This window comes from Mustela erminea, chromosome 11 (assembly GCF_009829155.1).
Source record: "Mustela erminea isolate mMusErm1 chromosome 11, mMusErm1.Pri, whole genome shotgun sequence".
Classification (NCBI taxonomy): domain Eukaryota; kingdom Metazoa; phylum Chordata; class Mammalia; order Carnivora; family Mustelidae; genus Mustela; species Mustela erminea.
In genome coordinates, this window is record NC_045624.1 from 106,836,200 (window position 1) to 106,859,335 (window position 23,136).

At 41.1% G+C, this 23,136-nt stretch overlaps 1 protein-coding gene across 2 annotated transcripts in view; it reads left to right on the forward strand.

Annotated features, from left to right (window-relative positions):
• Positions 1-20,251, forward strand: part of LOC116569104 (amphiphysin) — a 241,968-nt gene extending 221,717 nt beyond the window's left edge. For both annotated transcript variants that reach the window (XM_032305109.1, XM_032305111.1), the window contains 4 exons: positions 3,844-4,053; positions 5,998-6,240; positions 8,266-8,367; positions 19,021-20,251. In XM_032305109.1, coding sequence (XP_032161000.1) covers positions 3,844-4,053; positions 5,998-6,240; positions 8,266-8,367; positions 19,021-19,128 — 663 coding nt within the window. In that variant the 3' untranslated portion in view covers positions 19,129-20,251. The remainder of the gene's footprint in view (positions 1-3,843; positions 4,054-5,997; positions 6,241-8,265; positions 8,368-19,020) is intronic.
• Positions 20,252-23,136: the final 2,885 nt, after the last annotated feature.

The following is a 23,136-nucleotide window of genomic DNA, read 5'->3' on the forward strand; positions in this document are numbered from 1 at the left end:
TGTTTCCTTTAACATTTGGAGCGACATGACAAATTGAACCACATTAAACATCAAAGGCTTGAATTACTTTCAGTGGTTTCATTCCTCTGGTTTCCCTGGATTATATTTAAAAAAACAAACAAACCAAAGAGCAGTCATGAATCATTGTGGTTTTTCCTAGAAGGTGTAACCTCTCCGGTATCAAGCAGAGTCCAGAAAATGTTTTCCATTTCTCAGTCTACAAAGAGCTAATAAATTGGACTCCATAAAAATGGTAACAAAAAGAGCAGTAACAGGGGCACTTGGGTGCCTCAGTGGTTTGGGCCTCTTCCTTAGGCTTAGGTCATGATCTGATTCCTTCAGCATCAGGTCCTGGGGTTGAGCCTTGCATCAGGCTCTCTGCTCAGTAGGGAGCCTGCTTTCCCCTCTCTCTCTGCCTGCCTCTCTGCCTACTTCTGATCTCTCTATCTCTGTCAAATAAATACATAAAATCTTAAAAAAAAAAAAAAGTGATAACAGTGTCACTGAAACCCTTTTTGTGACCTGTCTTTATCTGGAGATAACACCTAATCCAAGCAAATGGGATCCTATTTTCCATTGCATTTTTATGCTGTTCTGTGTTTGCAGTTGGTAAATATACATTAGAAATATTTCAGTAAGAGTGGAAAATGTGCAAAAGATTCCAGGCTTATGCTTTGCAGGGAGGGTGACCTCTGATTTTCAAAGCTATTCTGGAGGCAAAAAGAGAGGAGGGAATATAGATAGTAGACAGGCCTTCTCTGTTTCTGTAACATTCTTAAGGTCTGTAAAATCAAAGTTTGTACTTGGTTAGAGAAATAGGACTTCGTTACTAATGGACTCAGAGAAGAAGGAAAGGATGTTAATTTCTTCCCTTTTCCAAGTAGGTCATTCAAAATGCTTGGTTTTTCCGCGCTGTAGTGCCAGTTTCCTTAGCTCCTTGCCTTCACTAGCATTGTTAATTTCAATCTTGGTGATTTTTATTGGCCCTTATCCTTCTGTCCCTTTTTTGTGTATATGAGAGAGGTCAGGTAAATTGCTGCCAGGTGAAAGCTGGGGTATTTGCTCTTTCTGAGTTCAGCAAGCATCACAGTGTGAACAGACAGGGCCCTTGGCCTCCCCCTGTTGGTGGTCAGCATCACAGCAGCCGCAGTGTCCAGCCTAAATCACATCCAGCCAGTGATGGCTGAATTACTTAGGTGATGACATATTGCAATAGTAAAATCAGATACAATCAAATTGATGGCTATTTAGAGTACCAGAGATAAATCGGACTCATCATTAACATTCTATATGTATAGAGAGATTTAAATTATTTTTGGCAACACCATTAATACTTAACAGAAATATATTCTCTTCTGGACATACTCCCATTCAGTTGGGAATAAAATCCCATCACTAATAGTATTTGCTTGGTACATTTATGTATGGGAGGATTTATGCATAATCATTTGGGGGAGTAGCCTATTAAACATCATAGTGGTTGCTTTTTTACCTGTAACTATGTGTATATGTGCTGTGCTCTGTGTGTGTGTGTGTTTGGTGGTGTGCACTGTTCTGTTTGCCCATACCATCTGCATGATATATAGTCTATCTGGTTTTCAGCTGTTGAAACCAGGGAAATGTTCACTCCATAGGTGCAAATTTTCCAAGCAGATGGAAAGCATAGATAACTCGGAATTATGATGGCACCACTTTCTACATTTGAGCCTGAAAGTCCACTGTATGCACTTTATTTATAGTTTGATGTGCAAGAATTTTGCTAAGTAATTCTTGGGATCCTGGAGCAAGCCTGTTGATTTCTTCAACAATAAAGCTATGAACAGTTATTCATCTTCTTGGAATGAAGAGGATGATCTTCTTCATTATCTGGTTCTTACTCTTTTTTAATTATTTTTAACTTTATTTTTTCAGCATTCCAAGATTCATTGTTTATGCATCACACCCAGTGCCCCATCTAATCCATGTCTTCCTTAATACCTACCACTAGGCTCGCCCAACCCCTCTCCCCTCCAAACTCCCCTCCAAAACCCTCAGTTTGTTTTTCTGAGTCACATCCATACAAAGACCCATGTTTATTTAAAACAAGAGATGCAATTATCTTAAATTTTTAACTTTCTATTAGGGGGATTGTCAGTCATTCACAAAAATATGAATCCCTACTTCAATAGTTGTTAGCATTTAAATTTGCTTTAAATGAATGTATTATAACTCATATAATTGATTACTTTTCTGAACCCAGTACCTTAAAGACAGGATGAAAAAAAAAAAAGAAAGAAATGGTATATCATGGGCATGACTACATTTTGGATCATTGTACACTTTGCATGAGCCAAATTTCAATGAGAGACAAGTACATTTCAAAGAATATGGCCATATAACAAAGAGTACAGCTGTGAGCAGTATTTTTCATCCCTGAAGGAAAATATGTTGTAGAAAAATGTGTTCTGTGGCAGGTAATTTTTCTTTATTACCTATAAATTTGAGTCAGAAGAAAGGTGTTTTATAAAGACGTGTTGCTTTGAGAGTAGGTATGTGGCTCACGTTCTCTATCTCCCACTTCTGATGCCCATTCTGCGGGCACTGCCCACCCCTGCTCTCGGTCTGACAGTCAGTATCCGTGATACTGGAACTTTCCTAACCCAACAGAACAACTGGGGAGAATTTATTCCACAGAGAAGAGGAAGGGCTAATGTTAATCACATCAGATAACAAGATCAATTTTTGAAATACGTATCCTGGGTATATTATATAAGCTCAACTGTCACTCTTTTTTCCTCAGCCTTTTCTGATTTGAGCTTCTCAAATCAGGCCTGCCACACCGATGTTAGAGTCTTAGATGTGTGTTTGGCAACCAATCTGCCTAAAGCTAACACTTCTGATTGCACTTTCTTTAATTATTGCAAGTTTTAAACACTACTTACAGCTCTTCTTTGGACTGTGTGCAGCCTTAGAAAATTCTCATTTTTTAAATTTCACTCCTATTAAAAAGACCCAAAATTTGAATCAGCTTTTATTATAATGTGCATTTCATAACAAAAAATGACTTGCCCTTCCTTCTCAAGAAGTCTAATTGAGAAAATTCCCCAATATATTGCTTTTCATGAATGTGATTTAGCTTTGGGGACCTTCCCCATGAAGATTTTAGAGTGTAGACTGAAATGCGGTTTTTCTAAACTCTGATTTTGCACGATGAGGGTGCCTTTCTTACATAGCTTTTTTCCATGATCCAGGTTTTGGGGAAAGACGCCTTCCATTTCGTGACTTCAGTGTCTTCAAGGTCTTTGTGACCATCAGCTTTCAGGCAAGAAAAGTAGAAAGAGCTGGTAAAATCCAAGTCTCTCAAATGACATAGATCACTTCCACTCAAATTCCATTTGCTGAACGTAACTGCAAGGAGAGCAGAGGGCTGTCGTGTCATTGGGGGCCCAGAATGAAGGGTAGGGTTTTTTTTTGTTGTTTCATTTTTTCATTTTATTTTTAAGTGAAGTAGAACGGACACACAATGTTCCATTGGTTTCAGGTGTACAGCACAGTGATTGCACAGGTCTGTATGTTATGCTCCACTCAACTCAAGGGAGCCACCATCTGGCAACAGACAGCTCTCTTACAGTAGCGTTGGCTAGGTTCCCTATGCTGTGCCCTGCATTCCTGGGGAAGAGCAGTCAGTTCTGATAGATGGAGGGCAGACTCTGCCCTGCCAGAATCCTGAGCTGCTGTACCTTCCACAGAGCTTCCACATCTGATGAGCCTCCCCAGAATGGCCCGAGGTGAAAGGGCTGGGGCTGGCTCTTCTTGAGGCCCCGTACAGATACAGACACAGCCTGTCTGGTATCCGGGCTGCAGGTCATACCTGGAACGGACGCCACTGTGACACCTGGAATCGTGGTGTTGGCTGCCGAGGAGGTTCCAGTGGAGGAAACAGAGATGGAGAAGGCAGCTCTTCCTGCTGGGGAAGGAGCAGGTGTAGAGGAGACCAGGACTGATGCTGACACTATGGAGGCCATAGATAGTGACAGATCGCAACCAGAAGAACCAGAAGCAGCAGCCCCTCAGGTGAGTGAACAGGGAAAAGGGAGGCTCTGGGAGGAGGTGCCCTGGTTGGAATGCTGTGTAATGGAGAGTGCTGGTAACAGCTCTGGGGGCAGAACAGGTCTGTGGCCATTGTGTGGTAACGTGGTTCACCAAATATATATGTATATATGTATATATATATGTATTTATGTATATTATGTATAATTTAATATTCATATTTTTATTTAATATTTTTATTTTTATTATATTCCTTATATAATAAAAATATAAATAATATAAACAAAATAAACTTAAGGTATATAAAATTACACATATATAATGTAGTATATTTAGTATATTTATATGTAGTATATTTAGTATATTTATATTTTTGTTATTATTTAAGTATTTGTATATAAGATTGTCGGCAAGAGACTGAGCTTGGCTTTCTCTCAGTGTCAGCGTTGCAAGGTTCACACAGGCCTTGAGTGATGGAGAAAAAGAAGAATGCACAGATGATGTAAGCATGAGATGGAGGGAGCAGGAAGAGAATGTGGCCAGATGGTGGGATATTATATGGATTATGTGAGAAAATGACCATACAGAACTTAGCCCAGTGCCAGGCACGTGGGGAGAACCCAATATTAGTAGTTACATCCTATCGTTATTAGTAGTATTTAGGAATTGTTGTTATCGTTATAGCCCTTCACATCCACCATTAGGGAGGCTCCTTTCAGCAAAAGCTCATCCCTGTTAGCATATTTGAGAGGCCAACAGGTCATTAAATACATACATGAAGTTGTTGGACTAGGGCCAGTGCCTCACTTCTTCAGAGAACTGTTTGTTCAAAGTTCACAAATCCATATAGTCCATGATGTGGGGGGCACACAGCAAGGGCAGCTCTAAACCACACCGTTGGTCTAGACTCCAGAAAGTAACAATGAAAATTAGGCTCTCAATGTGATACTCTCCTTTGTCCTGATTTTACCCATAAGAAATTTCCACCAAATCTCTCCAGGGTTACTCAAAAAATGATCCCATTCATCCCACTAGAAAAACAGCAGTATTGGTATTTGGGAAATAACTCAAAAATATGTGCCATTTCTTCCTGAGATTTTTATCACAATGCCACAACTGTTTTGTATTATATTGTCAGACTTGTTGGAAAAGTGTATTATTTTCTCCAAATTGAAGAATGGAAGTGCTTAAACCCACTGATATCCAAGGGAATAAACATCTCCAGACTTCCATTATGCTAGTGAAATTCTTCTCGTCACTCATCTTTGTGTGTTACCAAATAGGAAGGAGATCTTGATCCTTTGTTCTGTCACACCCCCTTCCCGTGTAGAGTCCTCGGAGGAGTGATTGCTGGGAATTGTCATCCCTCCAGCTCTAACTGCAGCTTGAGCTCTAAAGACAACAAGCCAAACAGATGCAGATTTAAACACTAGCCAGATCTGTACAAACAATCTGGTTGGAGGCTAGTCAGGAGTCCCATGGCCTCTGGAAGAAAAGCAGTCATAGGAGGTTCAATGTCAGCTTCAAGCATTGTTAGGACTCAGTGGGACAAGAGTAGACCACAGCAAAACTGAGGCCATTCTTGGGACCCTACTGGATTCCCCTTCCGGGGGGCCCCTCCCTCCTCTCTCCCTGTAGTCTTGGATCTTTTTCCCAATTTCCATAGAAACCCCACTTTTCACAAAGGGCCTGACTGCTCAAGGATCCAGAAATTAATCCCATTAAAGGTTTCTGTCTCAGGAGAGAGAGAAAGTTGACCATGTCAGGAGGAACATCCTGCAAGGCTTGAGGCCCAAAGGTTTTGGCTAGGTGTGAGGAACAGTGGGTATTTTATGGAAGGGAGCATGTGGGGAACGTGGGAGCCAAGGAGGGTACGTCAGGGATAGAAGCAGAGCACAGTGCACCCGAGGACGCAGAAGTCTTTCTTCCCAGCCCCTGCTCAGCACCACCACATTTTTCTTCCTCCAGGAGAAGGTCATCCCTTCAGTCGTCATAGAGCCCGCCTCCAACAACGAAGGAGAGGGAGACCATGAAGTCCCCGCAGGTGCAGAGTCCATGGAAACACCTGGTGCCCCAGCTCTTCCCGGCCCTGCTAGTGAGCCCCCAGAGTTGGCTGCAGAGCCCAGAGCCAGTGAGGACTCCCAGCCACTGCCCTCCACTCCAGCAGCAAGTGAGGCATCTCAAGATGTGCCTCCCGGCTTCCTCTACAAGGTCTTTTCATTTTGTCTTGTTTTAATTGGGTGGCCATTCATCCTTCCTTTTCTTTGAGGCCCCTTTGCTGGAACCTTTGGTTTTCGGATGTTTGCATTTGTATTTTTTGCAATAGGTATTCCTTCTCTGTACTGCTTTCCCCACATCACAGTGTAAAATGGCAGGATTTCTGGGCTGCTGGACAAGCAAAAACACAGGAATGACTTTCCATCTCTTTCAGCAATCCATAGTTAAAAGAATGTTCGCCACAGGATAAATGGTATGCCCCTTGGTAGTGAGTGGGTGAATTCTCTGCACACCCTCTACCCCCAAAGTGCCCTCTCCTGCTCCTCTCCCAGCCCTGTGAGTCCCTCCAGCCCTGGACTCAGACCAGGGCTTTGAAATCCTCCTTGCATGCATCCACCAGGGGCTGGATTATACACCAGCTGGCCGGGGCACACCCCGGCTTTTCTCCTTATCTGCAGTGTGGCCTGAGGAACATCACTTCTCTGTCTGTGCTCCAGTTTCTCAGTTGGAAAGTGAATTGGGGAATAAGCTAGTCATTTCCTGCTCTGACAATTTATGATTCTATATAAAAAATATACATTTTAATAGCCAATCACGTGATCTCTGGGAGTAGGGCTGAGGGGAGGGACATGGGAGAAATAAACGGCTCATAACTCCAGCGGGGTGAGTATGTGGGTCATTATGGTGCTCTTTCTGCTTTTGTTTCTCAGAATTTTTTATGATTAAATTTTAAGGAAATCTTTCAAAAAGGGGGGAAAAGGGTAGGGGAGAGGACAGGGATTTTTTAACAGTATACGCTTGCAATGAGTGGTAGATAAGCCCTAGAGATTTAATGCACAACGTGATGAATATAGACAATAATATTGTATCATAATCATCAAATTTGATCAGAGACTAGACCTTAATTATTCTAGCCACTAGAAAGAAATGATAAATACATACCGTAATAGAGGAGCTCAGTATTGCTAAAATGGCATCCTCTTACAGTATACAAATGTATCAAATTAGCATCTGTACCCCTTAAATTTGCATAATACTATATCTCAAATATATTTCTATTTTAAATTTTAATTTATTTACAAAATAAATATAAATAAATAAAATAAATAAAATGAAATTTATGTATTTATTGATAAAATTATTAATTAATTGATTGATTGATTAAATCTCTACACCCAACTTTGGTGCTCAGACTCACAACCCCAAATTGGGAGTTGCATGCCTTTCCAACTGAGCCATCCAGGCACCCCAAATATATTTCAATTTTAAAAAAAGAAGAAAGAAAAGAAACAGATGGATATGGTTTAAAGGTTAAGATAGGAAATTTTTAAAGAAATTGATTGCAGGGTTTTATTAAGTAGTAATTCCCATATAATGTGGAAGTGATGACTTTTCCCATTATTTTTAAAAATGTTATATGTGCCATTTTATTTATTTTTATTTTATTTTATTTGTGGAGAGGGTCAGGAGAGTGGCAGAGAGAGTGGGAGAGAGGATCTTAAGCAGACTTCATGCTCAGAATGGAACCCAACCTGGGACTTGATCTCATGACCCTGAGATCATGACCTGAGAGCCAAAGCCAAGAGTCTGATACTTAACCAGGTGCCCCTGATTTTTCCAGTTATTAAGTACTTGACAGAAGTGAGGTTAGAGGAACTTTCTGCTAGACACTCTCAGTTCGAGTTTAAAAATGAACAATAATAAAACATCAATGATAATAAAATGTAAATATGTAACAAAAATATGACAAAATTTAATTAACATATGACGTTTCAACTCTTGCAGAAGGCATTGCATTACTAAACGTACACCCAAATTGTCACAATATCAGTCTTCAAGGATTGGACATTTTAAGTAATCAAGACCTCCTTTCTATGTTTAGAGGTCTTCTCCCTTGGGGTTAGCTGGGATCATTGTCTTCCTCATCCAGCAGTACCTGCTGACAGTCTGGCTGGGAGACTTCAATGTTACATTTCCTTTTGCTTTTAAAATAGTAAATTCTTTTAAAATCTTTTGCAGGTGGAAACACTGCATGATTTTGAAGCAGCTAATTCTGATGAACTTACCTTACAAAGGGGTGACGTGGTGTTGGTGGTCCCCTCAGACTCAGAAGCTGACCAGGTAAGGAGAGATTGAAAGGTTCTACGGGCCATGTTGTTGTTGTTGTTTTCCCTGAGGGTCACTGGGACACAGTGAATAACTGAAGACATTTTCTATTTTCTGAGATGTTGCATGGCAGCTCTGAAAAGGGGTTAAGGTTTATGAGCACATGACAAGGCTAACTGTAACTCTTTAGAACACCTCTTTTAGGATATTGTTATGTATTTCTCTTGAAGATTTTTAGGAGGGGCAGGAAAAGATGGCAGAGAATTAGGAGACCCTATTTCAACCGGTCCCCTAAAGTGAGCTAAATATCTACCAGACACTCTGAACACCCATGAAATCAGCCTGAGATGTAAGATTATACACTGCTGGATCTCTACAGGGGCAGAAGACATTAGTGGTGAGGTAAAGCAGAGTGGGAATGCTCAGACTGATATAGGAGGATAAACAGAAGGGGGAGGGAGCCACCAGAAGCAACCCTTTGGAAAGTAATACCCCAATACGAAAGTGCCCTGTGGTTGGGGACAAGCATTAACTTGGAGTCTGGTTAAAAGCACTCAAAAAGAGCAAAAGATCTTAAGGGGCAACTGTTGGACAGGTGGTCACGGTCACGGGCCTAAGCCCACGTACCCAGGTCAGCCACTGCTGGTGACCACCCATGCCAGAGAGAGTCCGGCGGAACCTCCAGTCTTTTGGCTTGCGGCTTTTGGCTGCTTGCACCACGTCTTGGCTGGGTGCACTCCTGTCCACACCTGAGAGAGCCTGGTGTGGGTGCCAGCCGGCGGTCTCTGGGACCAAAGCCTTCCACGACCAGCCAAGGGTCTGGACAGTCCCATTCTGTGCCTGAAAGAACCCACCATGATCTCTGGTTGGGATCCCTCTGCAGCAGCCTTCGCGAACTGCATGACCACTGGTCGGAGTGCACCTGGCAGTGGGCCTGGACTCAAGACAGCAGTCCCAGCAAAGGCAGCCACCCGCAGTGGGCCCTGCAGACCAATATAGCTTGTTGTATTAGTGGCTCAGGGGTGCAGAGACAAGCCAGGGCTTTGGGTGATCACTGGGATGGTGGTGACTTGGGGGTGTGCACTGCCTGAGGGAGGTTGTGCTGTTCAGTAGAGTTTGCATAGGGGGAGTCTGTGTGTTCTGGACCACCCAGAGGGGAGCAGACTGAGGCTTCTCTCTGAGGCGGAGGTCTGGGTGCAGACATATTCTTTCTTTGCTCTGACCCCCTGAAAGGCCACAAAAACCTCCAGAGAACCAAAGCCTGAAAAACCAGTTTCCACAGGGCCCAGCCCCTTGATAACCTGAAGGGCGACTCAACCCAAGCAAGGCTGATAGAAGAACAGCGCAGCAGGCCCCTCCCCCAGAAAGCATGCCAAAAGAAACCTCCAAGACAGAAAGGGCTGGCAGGGCACTAAATGAGAAGAACATGCAGCCAAGAACACTTTATTCAGCAGGGTTGACATTCAAAATGGTTGGAGAGATTAAGAACTTCCATGACCAGCAACATTTAAAAGAGTATATGACCACCAAGCCAGCACTACAAGAAATATTAAGGTGGGTGGGGGGGGGGTTCTATAAAAGAAGGAAAAACCCATGGGTGACAGAACAGAAGTTTACAGAGACAATCTGTACAAACAAGGACTTCACAGGCAACATGATGTCAGTAAAAACATATCATTCAAAAATCACTCATAATGTGAATGGCCTAAATGCTCCCATAAAATGGCACAAGGTTACAGATTGGATAAAATGACAGAACCTGTCCATATGCTGTCTACAAGAGACACATTGGGAACTTAAAGATATACCCAGACTGAATGTAAAGGGATGGAGAAGCATCTTTCATGCCAGTGGGTCTCTAAAGAAAGCTGGGGTAGCAATTCTCATATAAGATAAATTATAGTTTAAGCTGAAGACTATAGTCAGATACAGAAGGCCACTACATCATTCTTAAAGGATCTAGCCACCAAGAAGATGTAACAGTAGTAAATATATTTGCCCCCAACATGGGAGCAACTACATAAGCCAACTGTTAATCAAAATAAAGAGTCATATTGATATGAATACATTAATTGTAGGGGATCTTAACATATCACTCTCAGTAATAGATCATCCAAACAGAAAATCAATAAAGAAACAAAAGCTTTGAATGACTTTGGACCAGATGGACCTCATAGATATATACTGAACATTCCACCCTAAAACAACAATACTCATTCTTCTTCAGTGCACATGGAAGTTTCTCCAGAATAGACCACATACTGGGTCACAAATCAGGGCTCAAACGATACCAAAAGACTGAGATTATTCCCTGCATATTCTCAGATCATAATGCATTGAAACTGGAACTCAACCACAAGAAAAAGTTTGGAAAGAACTCAAACACTTGGAAGCCAAAGACACCCTGCTTAAGAATGTTTGGATCAACCAGGAAATCAAAGAAGAAATTAAACAATTCATGGAAACCAATGAGAATGAAGACACATTGGTCCAAAACCTATGGGATATGGCAAAGGTGGTACTAAGAAGGAAATACATAGCCATCCAAGCCTCACTCAAAAAAATCTGAAAAACGTAATATACACCAGCTCTCTTTACATCTTAAAGAACTGGAAAATCAACAACAAATTAAGTCAGCCCCATGCACAACGAGGGAAATAATCAAGATTAGAGCAGAGATCAATGAGATAGAAACTAGAGTTACAGTAGAACACATCAATGAAACTAGAAGCGGTTCTTCAAAAGAATCAATAAGATTGATATACCACTGGCCAAACATATATAAAAGAAAAGAGAGAGGACCTGAACTAATAATATGAATGAAAGTGGAGAGATCACGATTAACACCAAGGAAATAGAAACAGTGATCAGAAATTATTATCAACAGTTATATGCCAGTAAGTTAAGCAACCTAGAAGAAATGGAAGCATCCCTGGAAACCTATAAACTTCCAAGACTGAAAAAAGAAGAAATTTACAGCCTGAATAGACCACTATCTAGTAACAAGATTGAAGCAGTGATCAAAACCTCTCCAAAAACAGGAGCCTGATGGATTCTCTGAGGAATTCTACCAAAAATTCAAAGAAGAAATAATAACTATTCTGAAGATTTTCCAGAAATAGAGACAGACAAAAAATTTCCAGGCTCTTTCTATTAAGCCAGCATTACCCTGACCTCCAAACCAGGCAAAGACCCCATCAAAAAGGAAAATTTTAGAACAATATCCCTGATGAATATGGATGCTAAGATTCTCAAGATCGTAGCTAATCAGATCCAACAGTACATTAAAAAATTACCCACCCTGACCAGGTAGGATTTATCCCTGGGTTCAACATTTGCAAATCAATCAATATGATAGAACAAATCAATAAGAGAAGAGAACCACATGTTCCTCTCAGTTGATCAGAAAAAGCATTTGACAAAAAACAGCACCCATTCCTGATTAAAACGCTTCAAAGTATAAGAATAGAGGGAACATAACTCAACTTCATAAAATCCATGAAAAACCCACAGCAAATATCATTCTCAATGGGGAAGAGCTGACAGCCTTCCCTTTGAGATCAGGAACACAACAAGGATGCCCACTCTCACCGCTCTTGTTCAACATGGTACTAGAAGTCCTAGCAAAGGCAATCAGACAACAAAAAGAAATAAAATGTATTCCAATTGGCAAAAAAGAAGTCAAGCTCTCTGTCTTTGCAGTTGACATGATACTTTATATGGAAGACCCAAAAGACTCAATCTCTAAACTACTAGAACTCATATAACAATTCAGTAATGTGGCAGGATACAAAATCAGTGCACAGAAAACAGTTGCTTCCTTCTACACTAACAGTGAAAATATAGAAAGGGAAAGTAGAGAATCGATTCCATTTACTATAGCACCAAGAACGATAAGATACCTGGGAATAAACCTAACCAAAGAGATAAAGGATCTGTACTCGAGAAACTACAGAACACTCATGAAAGAAATTGGAGAAGACAGAAAAAGATGGAAAAGCATTCCATGCTCATGGATCAGAAGAATAAACATCATTAAAATGTTTATACTGCATAGAGCAATCTACACTTTAAATGCCATCCCAATCAAAATTCCACTGACATTTTTCAAAGTGCTGGAACAAACAATCCTAAAATTTTTATGGAACCAGAAGAGACCCCGAATTGCAAAGGAAATGTTGAAATAGAAAAACAAAAGTGGGGGCATCACGTTGCCTGATTTCAAGCTTTACTACAAAGCTGTGATCACCAAGAAAGCATAGTTCTGGCACAAAAACAGAAACATAGACCAGTGGAACAGACTAGAGTACCCAGATATGAATCCCCAACTCTGTGGTCAAATAATCTTCAACAAAGCAGGAAAAAATATCCAGTGGAAAAAAGACATTCTCTTCAATAAATGGTGCTGGGAAAATTGGACAGCTATGTATACAAGAATGAAACTCAACCATTCTCTTACACCATACAGAAAGGTAAATTCAAAATGGATAAAAGACCTCAATGTGAGGCAGGAATTGAACAAAATCAGAGGGAAGAACATAGGCAGTACCTCTTTGACATTGGCCACAGCACCTTCTTTCAAGACAGGTCTCCAAAGGCAAAGGAAACAAAAGTGAAAATGAACTTTGGGGACTTCAACAAGATCAAACACTTCTTCACAGCAAAGGAAACAGTCAACAAGACAAAGAGGCAACCCACAGAATGGGAGAAGATATCCGCAAATGACACTACAGACAAAGAGCTGATATCCAAGATCTATAAAGAACTCCTCAAACTCATCACTCATAAAACAGATAATCATGTCAAAAAATGGGCAGAAGACATGAACAGACACTTCTCCAAAGAAGACATACAAGCGACTAACAGACATATGAAAAAATGTTCATCATCATTAGCCATCAGGGAGATTCAAATCAAAACCACATTGAGATACCACCTTACAACAGTTAGAAAGGCCAAAATAACAAGACAAGAAACAACGCGTGTTGGAGAGGATGTGGAGAAAGGGGAACCCTCTTACACTGTTGGTGGGAATGCAAGTTGGTGCAGTCACTTTGGAAAACAGTGTGGAGATTCCTTAAGAAATTAAAAATAGAGCTACCTTATGACCCTGCAATTGCACTACTAGATATTTACTGCAAAGATACAGATGTAATGAAAAGAAGGGCCATATGTACCCTAATGTTCATAGCAGCAATGGCCACAGTCACCAACCTGTGGAAAGAGCCAAGATGCCCTTCAACAGATGAATGGATGAAGAAGATATGGTCCATATATTTAATGGAATATTATGCCTCCATCAGAAAGGGTGAATACCCAACTTTTGTATCAACATGGATGGGACTGGAAGAGATTATGCTGAGTGAAATAATTCAAGCAGAGAGGCAATTATCATATGATTTCACTTACTTGGGGAGCATAAGGAACAACATGAAGAACATTAGAAGGAAAGGAGAAGTGGGTTGGAGGAAATCAGAGGGGGAGATGAACCATGAGACACTTTTGTTTCCCTTGCCTTTGGAGACCTGTCTTGAAAGAAGGTGCTGTGGCCAATGTCAAAGAGGTACTGCCTATGTTCTCCCCTCTGATTTTGATCAATTCCTGCCTCACATTGAGGTCTTTAATCCATTTTGAGTTTACCTTTCTGTATGGTGTAAGAGAATGGTTGAGTTTCATTCTTGTATACATAGCTGTCCAATTTTCCCAGCACCATTTATTGAAAAGACTGTCTTTTTTCCACTGGATATTTTTTCCTGCTTTGTCGAAGACTGTTTGACCATAGAGTTGGGGATTCATATCTGGGCACTCTAGTCTGTTCCACTAGTCTATGTGACTGTGTATTTTTGTAGGAAGAAGAATTCTGAATTGACTTTTATTTCTTTCACCTCTTTAAAGATGTTGTCCTGGGGCACCTGGGTGGCTGAGTGGTTAAGTGGCTCCCTTTGGCTCAGGTCATGATTCCAGGGTCCTGGGATTGAGTCCCACATCAGGCTCCCTGCTCCGTGGGGAGCCTGCTTCTCCTTCTCCCTCTGCCTGCCACTCTGCCTCCTTGTGCTCTCTATCTTTCTATCAGATAAATAAATATGATCTTTTAAAAAATAAAAAAAAAAGATGTTGTCCCATGGTTTTCTGTTTTCTGCTTTTTCTGTCTAAAATTCAGCTGCCATTTGTTCACCATTGTTTCTGGTAAATGTGCCTTTTAACCGGACCACTTTTAAGAATTTCTCTGTACCTTTGATTTCCATTGGTTCAATATAATATGCTTAGGCCTTGTATTTTTTGTAGTTTTCATGCTTGGGGTTCACTGAGCTGCTTAGATTTGTAACCTGATGTTTTTCATTATATTTTGAAGACTTTCAGCTAATTTTTCTTATATTTTTTTGGTGTCTCATTCTCTTTTTCCTCTTTTGTGATTCCTTAATTATTCATCTGTTGAACTTCTCAGTGTCTAAGACTGTCCTTTTTATGCATTGTTTCTTTCTGGTACTCTGGTTGGATCATTTTTATTGGTTTGTCTTCAAGTATAGTGACCTTTTCTTCTGCTAAGTTAAAATTGGTTGTGAAGCTTATCCAGTGAGGTTTTCATTTCAGATGCTATACACACAGAGTTCTATAATGTTCATGTAGTTGTTTGTTTGTTTGTTTGTTATTTTAGTTGACATTTCTTTCCCAAAATTTCCTATCTAGTCTTTCATGATAGCTACTTCCAGTGTTAGGTACTTGTAAATATTTGTAGTAGCTGCATTACTTTCCTACTGTTAACTCCAAAAACTAGCCCGTCTCCGCACACATTTGTATCAGTTGCCTTTTATCATTGGGATGTATGTTCCTCTTTTTTCTCATATCCAGTAATTTTTTATTGATACTGGACACATTGCAGGGTCTGGATTCTATTTTTTTCTCTGAAGCTAGTTTCTTTCCCCCCTAGCAGACATGTAAGTTACTAGATAATTAGCTTTAATTCATGGAAGCTTTGTTTTATACTTTGTTAGGGTGATTCTGTTTCAATTTTGCCTTTACTTTTAGGGTGACTTCTTACTCCTGAGATACCCTTTACTTCCAAGGATGGCCCTTCTGGAATTTCAGTAGAAATCCTGAAGGTTTGACCAAGCTTCCTAACTTGGTGGGATTCAAACTTCAAACTGCCTCCTCTTCATTGGCAGGGCTTAAATTTCCTCTCAGCTGTTCTGCCTTCCTCCTGTTGCTTCTACCAGACTCCTTGGGGGACCACCCTGTATATTTATAAATTTGGGGGGCAGCTCAGGATTTTAGGGACGTTTCTCTGCATATTTTGTAACCTGCCTCTACAGATCTCTTTTAAAATATCCCCCATAAAAATATAGCTGCTTGTATGTCTGGGTGACACAGCCTCTTAAGTTTCCAACTCCTGATTTCAGCTCAGGTCATGCTCTCATGATTATGAGCTTGAGCCCCATGTTGGGTTCTATGCTGGGTGTGGAGCCTGCGTTTCATATTCTCTCCCTCCATCCCTCTGCCCCTCCCCTTGCTCATGCCCTCACTCTCTGTCTAAAATAAGTAAAAAAATTGTTAAAAAGTACAGCTGCTCTGGAAGCCCTTCACTCTTCCTTTTAATGTCCTGCATCAAACAGACTTGAGAATAATCCTCAGGGGGAAAGCTGTGTTACCACAGATCTCATTCATCACAATTTTTTACTTTCCAGGGTTAAATATTCTCCAGTTTTTGCCTGCTTTTGGTCACTGCTAGTGCCTTCAAATAATTGTTATATATGTCAACCCACTGTTTGTAACAATCCCATTATATAACTGTTTTATAAGTCATTTCTAAATATAAATAGTTGAATATATGTACATATGGATATATAAAGATATGTAGCGGCGCCTGGGTGGCTCAGTGGGTTAAGCCGCTGCCTTCGGCTCAGGTCATGATCTCAGGGTCCTGGGATCGAGTCCCGCATCGGGCTCTCTGCTCAGCAGGGAGCCTGCTTCCTCCTCTCTCTCTCTGCCTGCCTCTCTGCCTACTTGTAATCTCTCTCTCTGTCAAATAAATAAATAAAATCTTTAAAAAAAAAAAAAAGAAGTAAAATTAAAAAAAAAAAAAGATATGTAGTTATTCTAGTGTTTATAAGTGTTTCATGCAGAAACACTTACCTGATACAAACTATTTGCCATTGCCAGAACTGTAAATCTTTCATCTATCACATACTTTAAGAAGTTAAAATTTAATTTTTCCTATTTGCCTTAGCTAGAGATTGATACTGATACTGGCTAATTGATACTGGCTAATGTTTTTCACTTTACTATATAAATTGTATTTCAGAATACACATGTTAGACTATATCTTGATTATGAGTTTGTGCCAGTTCTTAACTTTTTTCTTTATTGAAACAGTTTTAAAATGCATGACTCTGCTTGGCTCCATTAGAATTTTCACTCATTGTAAATAAAGTCAACTATAGACACTTGTGGGGGAAAATATGGCCTTTTGATGCTGCCAGAGATTCAGAAAAAATTGAGTTATCATCTTTTATTTTAAGTGTAACTTTGCCTTTCACATATATAACATCATAATTTTAAAGAGGGCACTCTTCCTCCTAGCCAGTCATTATTATTGAGTCATCTTTTTCTCCATTTTTCTTTTTTTTCCTGCCTTCAAAAATTGGCCTGTCTAAATGCTTATCTTACTAGTCTGTATAGCAGCATCAGTTTATAGTCTCAGATTACATCAAGAGGGAATGTATTCAGCTTCTTTGTTTAATTTTGGAGACCTCATTTTATCTGATGTACTTGAACTCTGTTGGGAATTGCTTCAGATTAAATCTGGCCATCCCTCATCCTAAGTGGGATCTGTTTCGTGGACTGGTTAACATAATCAAGACAAGTACTATAGGAATACATTAGGTGATTCAATGGAAACATACCCCGTTGCTAATATTTGAATAGTATAGATTGGATAATGAATTCTTTTAGAAGCATTATACATTGTGTACTCTTACTTATGTCTGTTTTAATTGAACATTAAGGGAATGCAGTATTTTAATGGTAACCCTGCCAGTATCTTTATCTAGAGGCCTGTTGCCATTTTTGTCTTCTCTGAAATCTTTGTTGCCGAGAAAGGCAGGATTATACTTTTTCTTTCAGATGGAGTTGGTGTAATGTATTCTTGGTTATCAAAATACTCATAGTTTGGGGACTTTGAAATGGTAAATATTCATGGTGTGTAAAGAAGCATGATACATAACTACGGTCTTAATTACATTAAAATGCTTACTTTTGTAGATACACACATGGGACCTAGAAGTCAAACTGTAAACTGCTTGTGATTATGGATGACTTTGTTCTTTGCTTCTTGTGTTTTTCAATTCCCTTTTATGCACATGTTACGGATTGCATGGAGCACGGGGTGTGGTGCAAAAATAATGAATACTGTTATGCTGGAAATAAAATAAATAAATAAATAAATAAAATAAATTTTTGGGGGCGCCTGGGTGGCTCAGTGGATTGAGCCGCTGCCTTCGGCTCAGGTCATGATCTCAGTGTCCTGGGATCGAGCCCCGCATCGGGCTCTTTGCTCAGCGGGGAGCCTGCTTCTCTCTCTCTCTCTCTCTGTCTGACTCTCTGCCTACTTGTGATCTCTCTCTCTCTGTCAAATAAATAAATAAAATCTTAAAAAAAATAAATAAATTTTTTAAAACCTAAAAAAAAATATATATATATATATATTTCCTGCTAGTTTTTGCATTATACAGTCTGTATGTTTCATGCTGTTCCTTCCACTTAGCCTTTTCCAGCCAGGCTCTGCTTATCTGCAAGAGGCCAAGGGCAAGTAACAGCCTCCATTCCTCATTTTAACGTATTGTCTCTCAAGCTGAATGGCCACACATGATGGTTTCAGTTTTCTTTCTGTGGCTAAATGTCTTCATTCTTATTATGTTACTCCTGTAAGATGGACCAGTGTTTTGGAGGAATAATTGATAAAGTATACATAAAGACTATGCGAATGTTTCCAGCAAGAATATCATGACAACGAACTGCTTTATAGTTCATATAAACTTGAAAAATGAGAGATTATAACGGCAACAGCAGAGAGGATAGTACCCAGATCTAGTGGCTATTATTTGATGATAATAGCTGGTTTATTTGGGTCACATGACGTGAGCTGGGGGCACAGAGTTCTCTCCTATAAGCCAGTCCTTCGGGATAGAATACAAAACCTCCCATGGCCTCGTCCACACTGTATTCTGACCTTGGTCCTCATGTCACTTTTTACTGTAACCTACGGGATAGGGAGCCTTCATATGCATTACATGTTTTCACGTGGTATCCTCTCTTTGCCTGGCTAGCAATCTAATCCTTTTCTCTTCCTTAAGAACTCATGTCATAATCCAGTTAACGTCAATGAGCTCTACTTTAGACAAAATTATACTATTTGTATTAACAGTTAGCTTTCACAGATCCAGAAAATAAATCATCTCAAATGTTTGTTGTTATTTATTTTTATTTTTATTTTTTTTACCTAGCAACTTATTTGGAACAACCCTTCCCATTGACCTATCTCAGCACACTGGCTTATATATAATGTAACATCCTGGTACAGGATCACTACACTAAATTACTTTGTTAACTGTTGGCAGTGCAGACTTTTCCAGTAGTTTCTTGGACCTTGAATGCCCTGTCTTTGTCTTGCAGGATGCAGGCTGGCTGGTAGGAGTGAAGGAATCAGACTGGCTTCAGTACAGAGACCTTGCCACCTACAAAGGCCTCTTTCCAGAGAACTTCACCCGGCGCCTGGATTAGGGCCAAGAATATTATAGAAAGAGCCCGGTTTTTGGGTTTTTAAACTTCCATGAAAACCCAAAGAGTTCACTTTTGCTGTTGCACTCTTAATGATGTACAGGCTAGTGCCAGACAAAGCTTGGAAAGATACCAGTGGAGCATGTGTGTAAAAAAAAGAAGAAAAGAAAAGAAAAAAAAGGAAAGAAAAACAAGTAAATTACAGAAAAAGTCCTCACTGTTTCCCACATTATCCATAACAGGTTTCTTTGTGCTTTGTCCAAGCTGTGGAGACTCTTGTCCTTGATCCCTTCCCACCATTTCTAAAGTAGCTTTCTCCAGACCAGAACCTTCATTTCTCTGCACCAAGTGTATGGTCCTGAGTGGCTGCCCTGCAGAAGATGTGGCGAATTTTCCTGTAGTACAAGATTATCTTCCCCTGCACAGGTGTGAGCACGTGCTCTCTCTCCCTTTCAAGTTGACTGTTTCAAACTCAACTGCTGCACAAAACATTCTTTTCCAACACCTCCCTCTCTATATACATCTGGCCACACAGTTCCACATGCTAGTTGCCGTCACTCTCAGATCTATGTGTATGCACGAAGCTACATATACATAGTTGCTTCCTTTTGTTCCATCATAGCTCTTTGCCTCCCAAGTGTCACTGATACATGCATTGCTCTTGCTCTATCTGGCATTAGAGGTGCAGTTTTGCCTCAGGGCAAAACCAGTCATCCCATTGCCAAAACAGTCGACAGTATCTGTGTTTTGTAATGTGGTTGTCAGGACACAGTGACAGATAGCATGTCATGGCTGCCATCCCTTTGGAGAAAGCAGAGGTTTGTTATCTAAGCTTCTAGCTGCTGTGGTTGGAGCTAAGCTAGTCGGGATGAGCAGCTCTGTAGTGTTCCCTTTTAAAGGTTGGCTGGCTGATGGGGCATCAAAGTCCACCCCCAAAGAACACTATTAAAAATAAAAGCTCCTATATATTTCCAACTCTTTATATTTATGCAACTCATCTTCTCAGATTGTCCTAAAACAAGATAGGTGATGTGTGCTGTATCCACAGGTCATCTGTAACAGTTATGTTTTCAGTGCTGTGTCATTCCAAATAAACCTTTGGTAACCTCCAGCAATTACCTGCTTCCTTCTGCGGAGTCATTTGTTTCACAAAGTTTGGTTCAGTTGGAGGCACTACTTGGAACAGGGTATGGATACTACGAATACTATGACACTGAAACAGGTTGGAGTTGTTATTTGTGCGGAAATCTGCTTATTCCTCTGGATTATGCTCCGGAACCTGCCTCCCTTCCCCAAAGCCCTTCCCCCCCGTCATTGTTGATCACCCAGCGATGACTACAGCACAAATAACAGCTGTGGACTGAGGCCCCTGGCAGGTGCCAGCTGTGACCCAACCATGTATCACTGAAAACCTGATGACCTTCATAATCAGCACTTTCCTCTACCACCAGCTCATTTTTTCAGTCACTTTTCTTTCTGCCATGTTGATGCTTATAAATACTTTAAAACCTATAGATCACCTGGAATGGAAAAGTCAATTCACTGGGCCACTGTTCAGAGAAGAGAATTCTTAAAACAAACATCTTTTATTTGATTTACTCTCTTTCGTGCTGGTATAAATCTGTACACAATGTAAGCTGTTCAAGAGCGGGCATTATTAGACTCGTGAATTTACTACGTGTTTCTGATTTGTGACACCAGTCTGGTGGATTACCAACTGGTGGATAACAGGGAAATAGCTGTTACTGATCCAGGATTTTTCTAGGGGCTAATTGAGAGGAAAGCTTGATCATCATGAACGCTTCTTTAGCGCAAGAAAACAAGGAGCACTTCCCAGTAGCATAGCTGGTTATTAAACAAATAAATTGCAGCAATATGAGATTGATAATAAGAGGCTGCTTCTGATATTGGAGTACACGGAGAAGTTACCAATGAGACTGAAATTTCAATTCTTGTAATAAAACGCACCTGATGTTATTGAAATAACAATTGCTGCCTCTCCTGGAGCAGTTATTCTGCAATCCCTCCCACACTCACCCTAACACCATAGTGGCTCCCCAGGTGTGCAGCCTGGCAGCACATGGTTTCTTAGGTAGGTTTTGCCCACACCTATAGCATTCCTAGATGAATTTAACAAGTCCTTCCAAAATGGAAGGTGCTTACTTAGTCATTTTGTCCTGGTTTAATTTCAACACCAAAGAAGAGTAGTCAAAATATTTCCTTCAAAAATATTCATGATTGTTGATTGTCTAAGGCACTGAAAATGAGGCTGAGGGGGAAGAGGGTGGGAAATGGGTCTTCTCCAGAAATGTACAAAGAAATGGTGTGAATTTTCTTTTCCACTCAGTAGATTTTCTAGGGAACATGGGTTACTAGTGTGGAAGCTCTTTGCCCGTCTCTTTCTCCAGTTAGTCTGGCTCAAGTTCTGAGGTCACCAAGCCATCATAGGCACATACTGGGGTCATATGTTAGCAAATCTGTAGCAATGCTTTACTCCAAATGGCCCTGACCCAGCAAGCCGTACCCACGCTCACTATTTGTGTTTTCAGATTTCTCTTTAAACCCAGTGGCACGTGAACTTTCGAATAATTCCAAGGTCCTTCAAAGAATCACACAGAGCAAGCCTGTAGGTATTATTGAACAGACACCCAACTGGCACCCCTACCAATATCAGAAAGAGACTCATTTAATCCTGAGTGAAGTTTATGACTGCCGAACAAGCCCTCTCTCGCTTTGAATTTTAATGGTATCTCAGCACAACTGGAGCCCAGGGACGGGAATAGCTCCATGCAACATGCTGTCACACGGCCACTATCTCCACCATGGCCTGCACTGAGGGGAAACGGGGGTGCCGGCCCTGAATGCCGAGCCCTCTTGTGTCACATACAGACGCCTCTGATCAGGCTGTTGGAGAACTCACAGCAAGAACCCACAGCCCATGGTGATGGCCCAGCAAAGAAACAGTCTTGGGGAAACTGCAGCATTTATGAGAGATCAGTAAGGTACAGAGGCTGCACCTCAGTGCTGATGCCACACTTGAGTCACGTGGCTGAACACCTGGAAACCTTCCACACAGGCTTGTGTGCCTTTCTGGTACTCCACTGATCTTTCTAGAGGAGCCTGAGCTGCCTTCTGGTGTTTACCCAGAACCTAGCTGAGTTGCTTATAAACATGACATGCCAAACTTCGGATATGAGCGCCACACATCCCCTTGAAGGTGGCACACACCACAGTCTTCCTGGGACTTGGGTAAATGGAAGCAGCCACATCTGGTGGCTGTGTGGAGAAGATGGTGGCTGATAATCTCTCAGCAAACCTCGGAAGTTCACAGCCATGGGCTTCCATTCATTCTTGCCCCTGGCCTGATTCAGACCTACTTTCTCCTTGTCCTGCATGAGATGCCTCCAGGAGGACCCTGGGCTGCTCGAGAGCAGCAGCATTCAAGGCACACGCCAAGGCTGATGTGTTGTTCATAAAAGCCCCCTGAGTGTGCTTGAATAAGCTCACTAGTCAACCCCAATGGACTGTGACTCCTGGCTTACCCTTTTCTCATTTGCTTAACGGCAGCGCAAGGTGACTGTTTTAAGCTTAAATGCTGACTGAGACACAACCCTTAAATCTTTGCAAATCAAGAGGAAGGCCAGGTACCCCGAAGCTCTTTAAAAAGATATCTAAAGTCTCCTGTTTCCTAGAACCCAGCACATGCCCAGTCCCCTGAGAATTCCAGTCCAACACTCAGGTGGTCTCATGCTTGAAGGTCAGGTCGGAGCCGTGTGCTTATTTCTCTGCCACCTGCCAGGGTGGGCTGCTCTGCGCTCTGTAAGAACACTTGATAATGGATTGGAAAGCCACAGAAAGCAGGTGCAGGGTAGGAGCACCATGTCCAAGGACATTGCTGCCTGGCAGATGCCCTCATGCCCTCCCTGGCCCAGGGACAAATACCACTATCCTCTGTGTCCTGTGCTCTGCTCTGCAGAAACCTGCCCATGACCAAGTGATTTCTGTGGCATT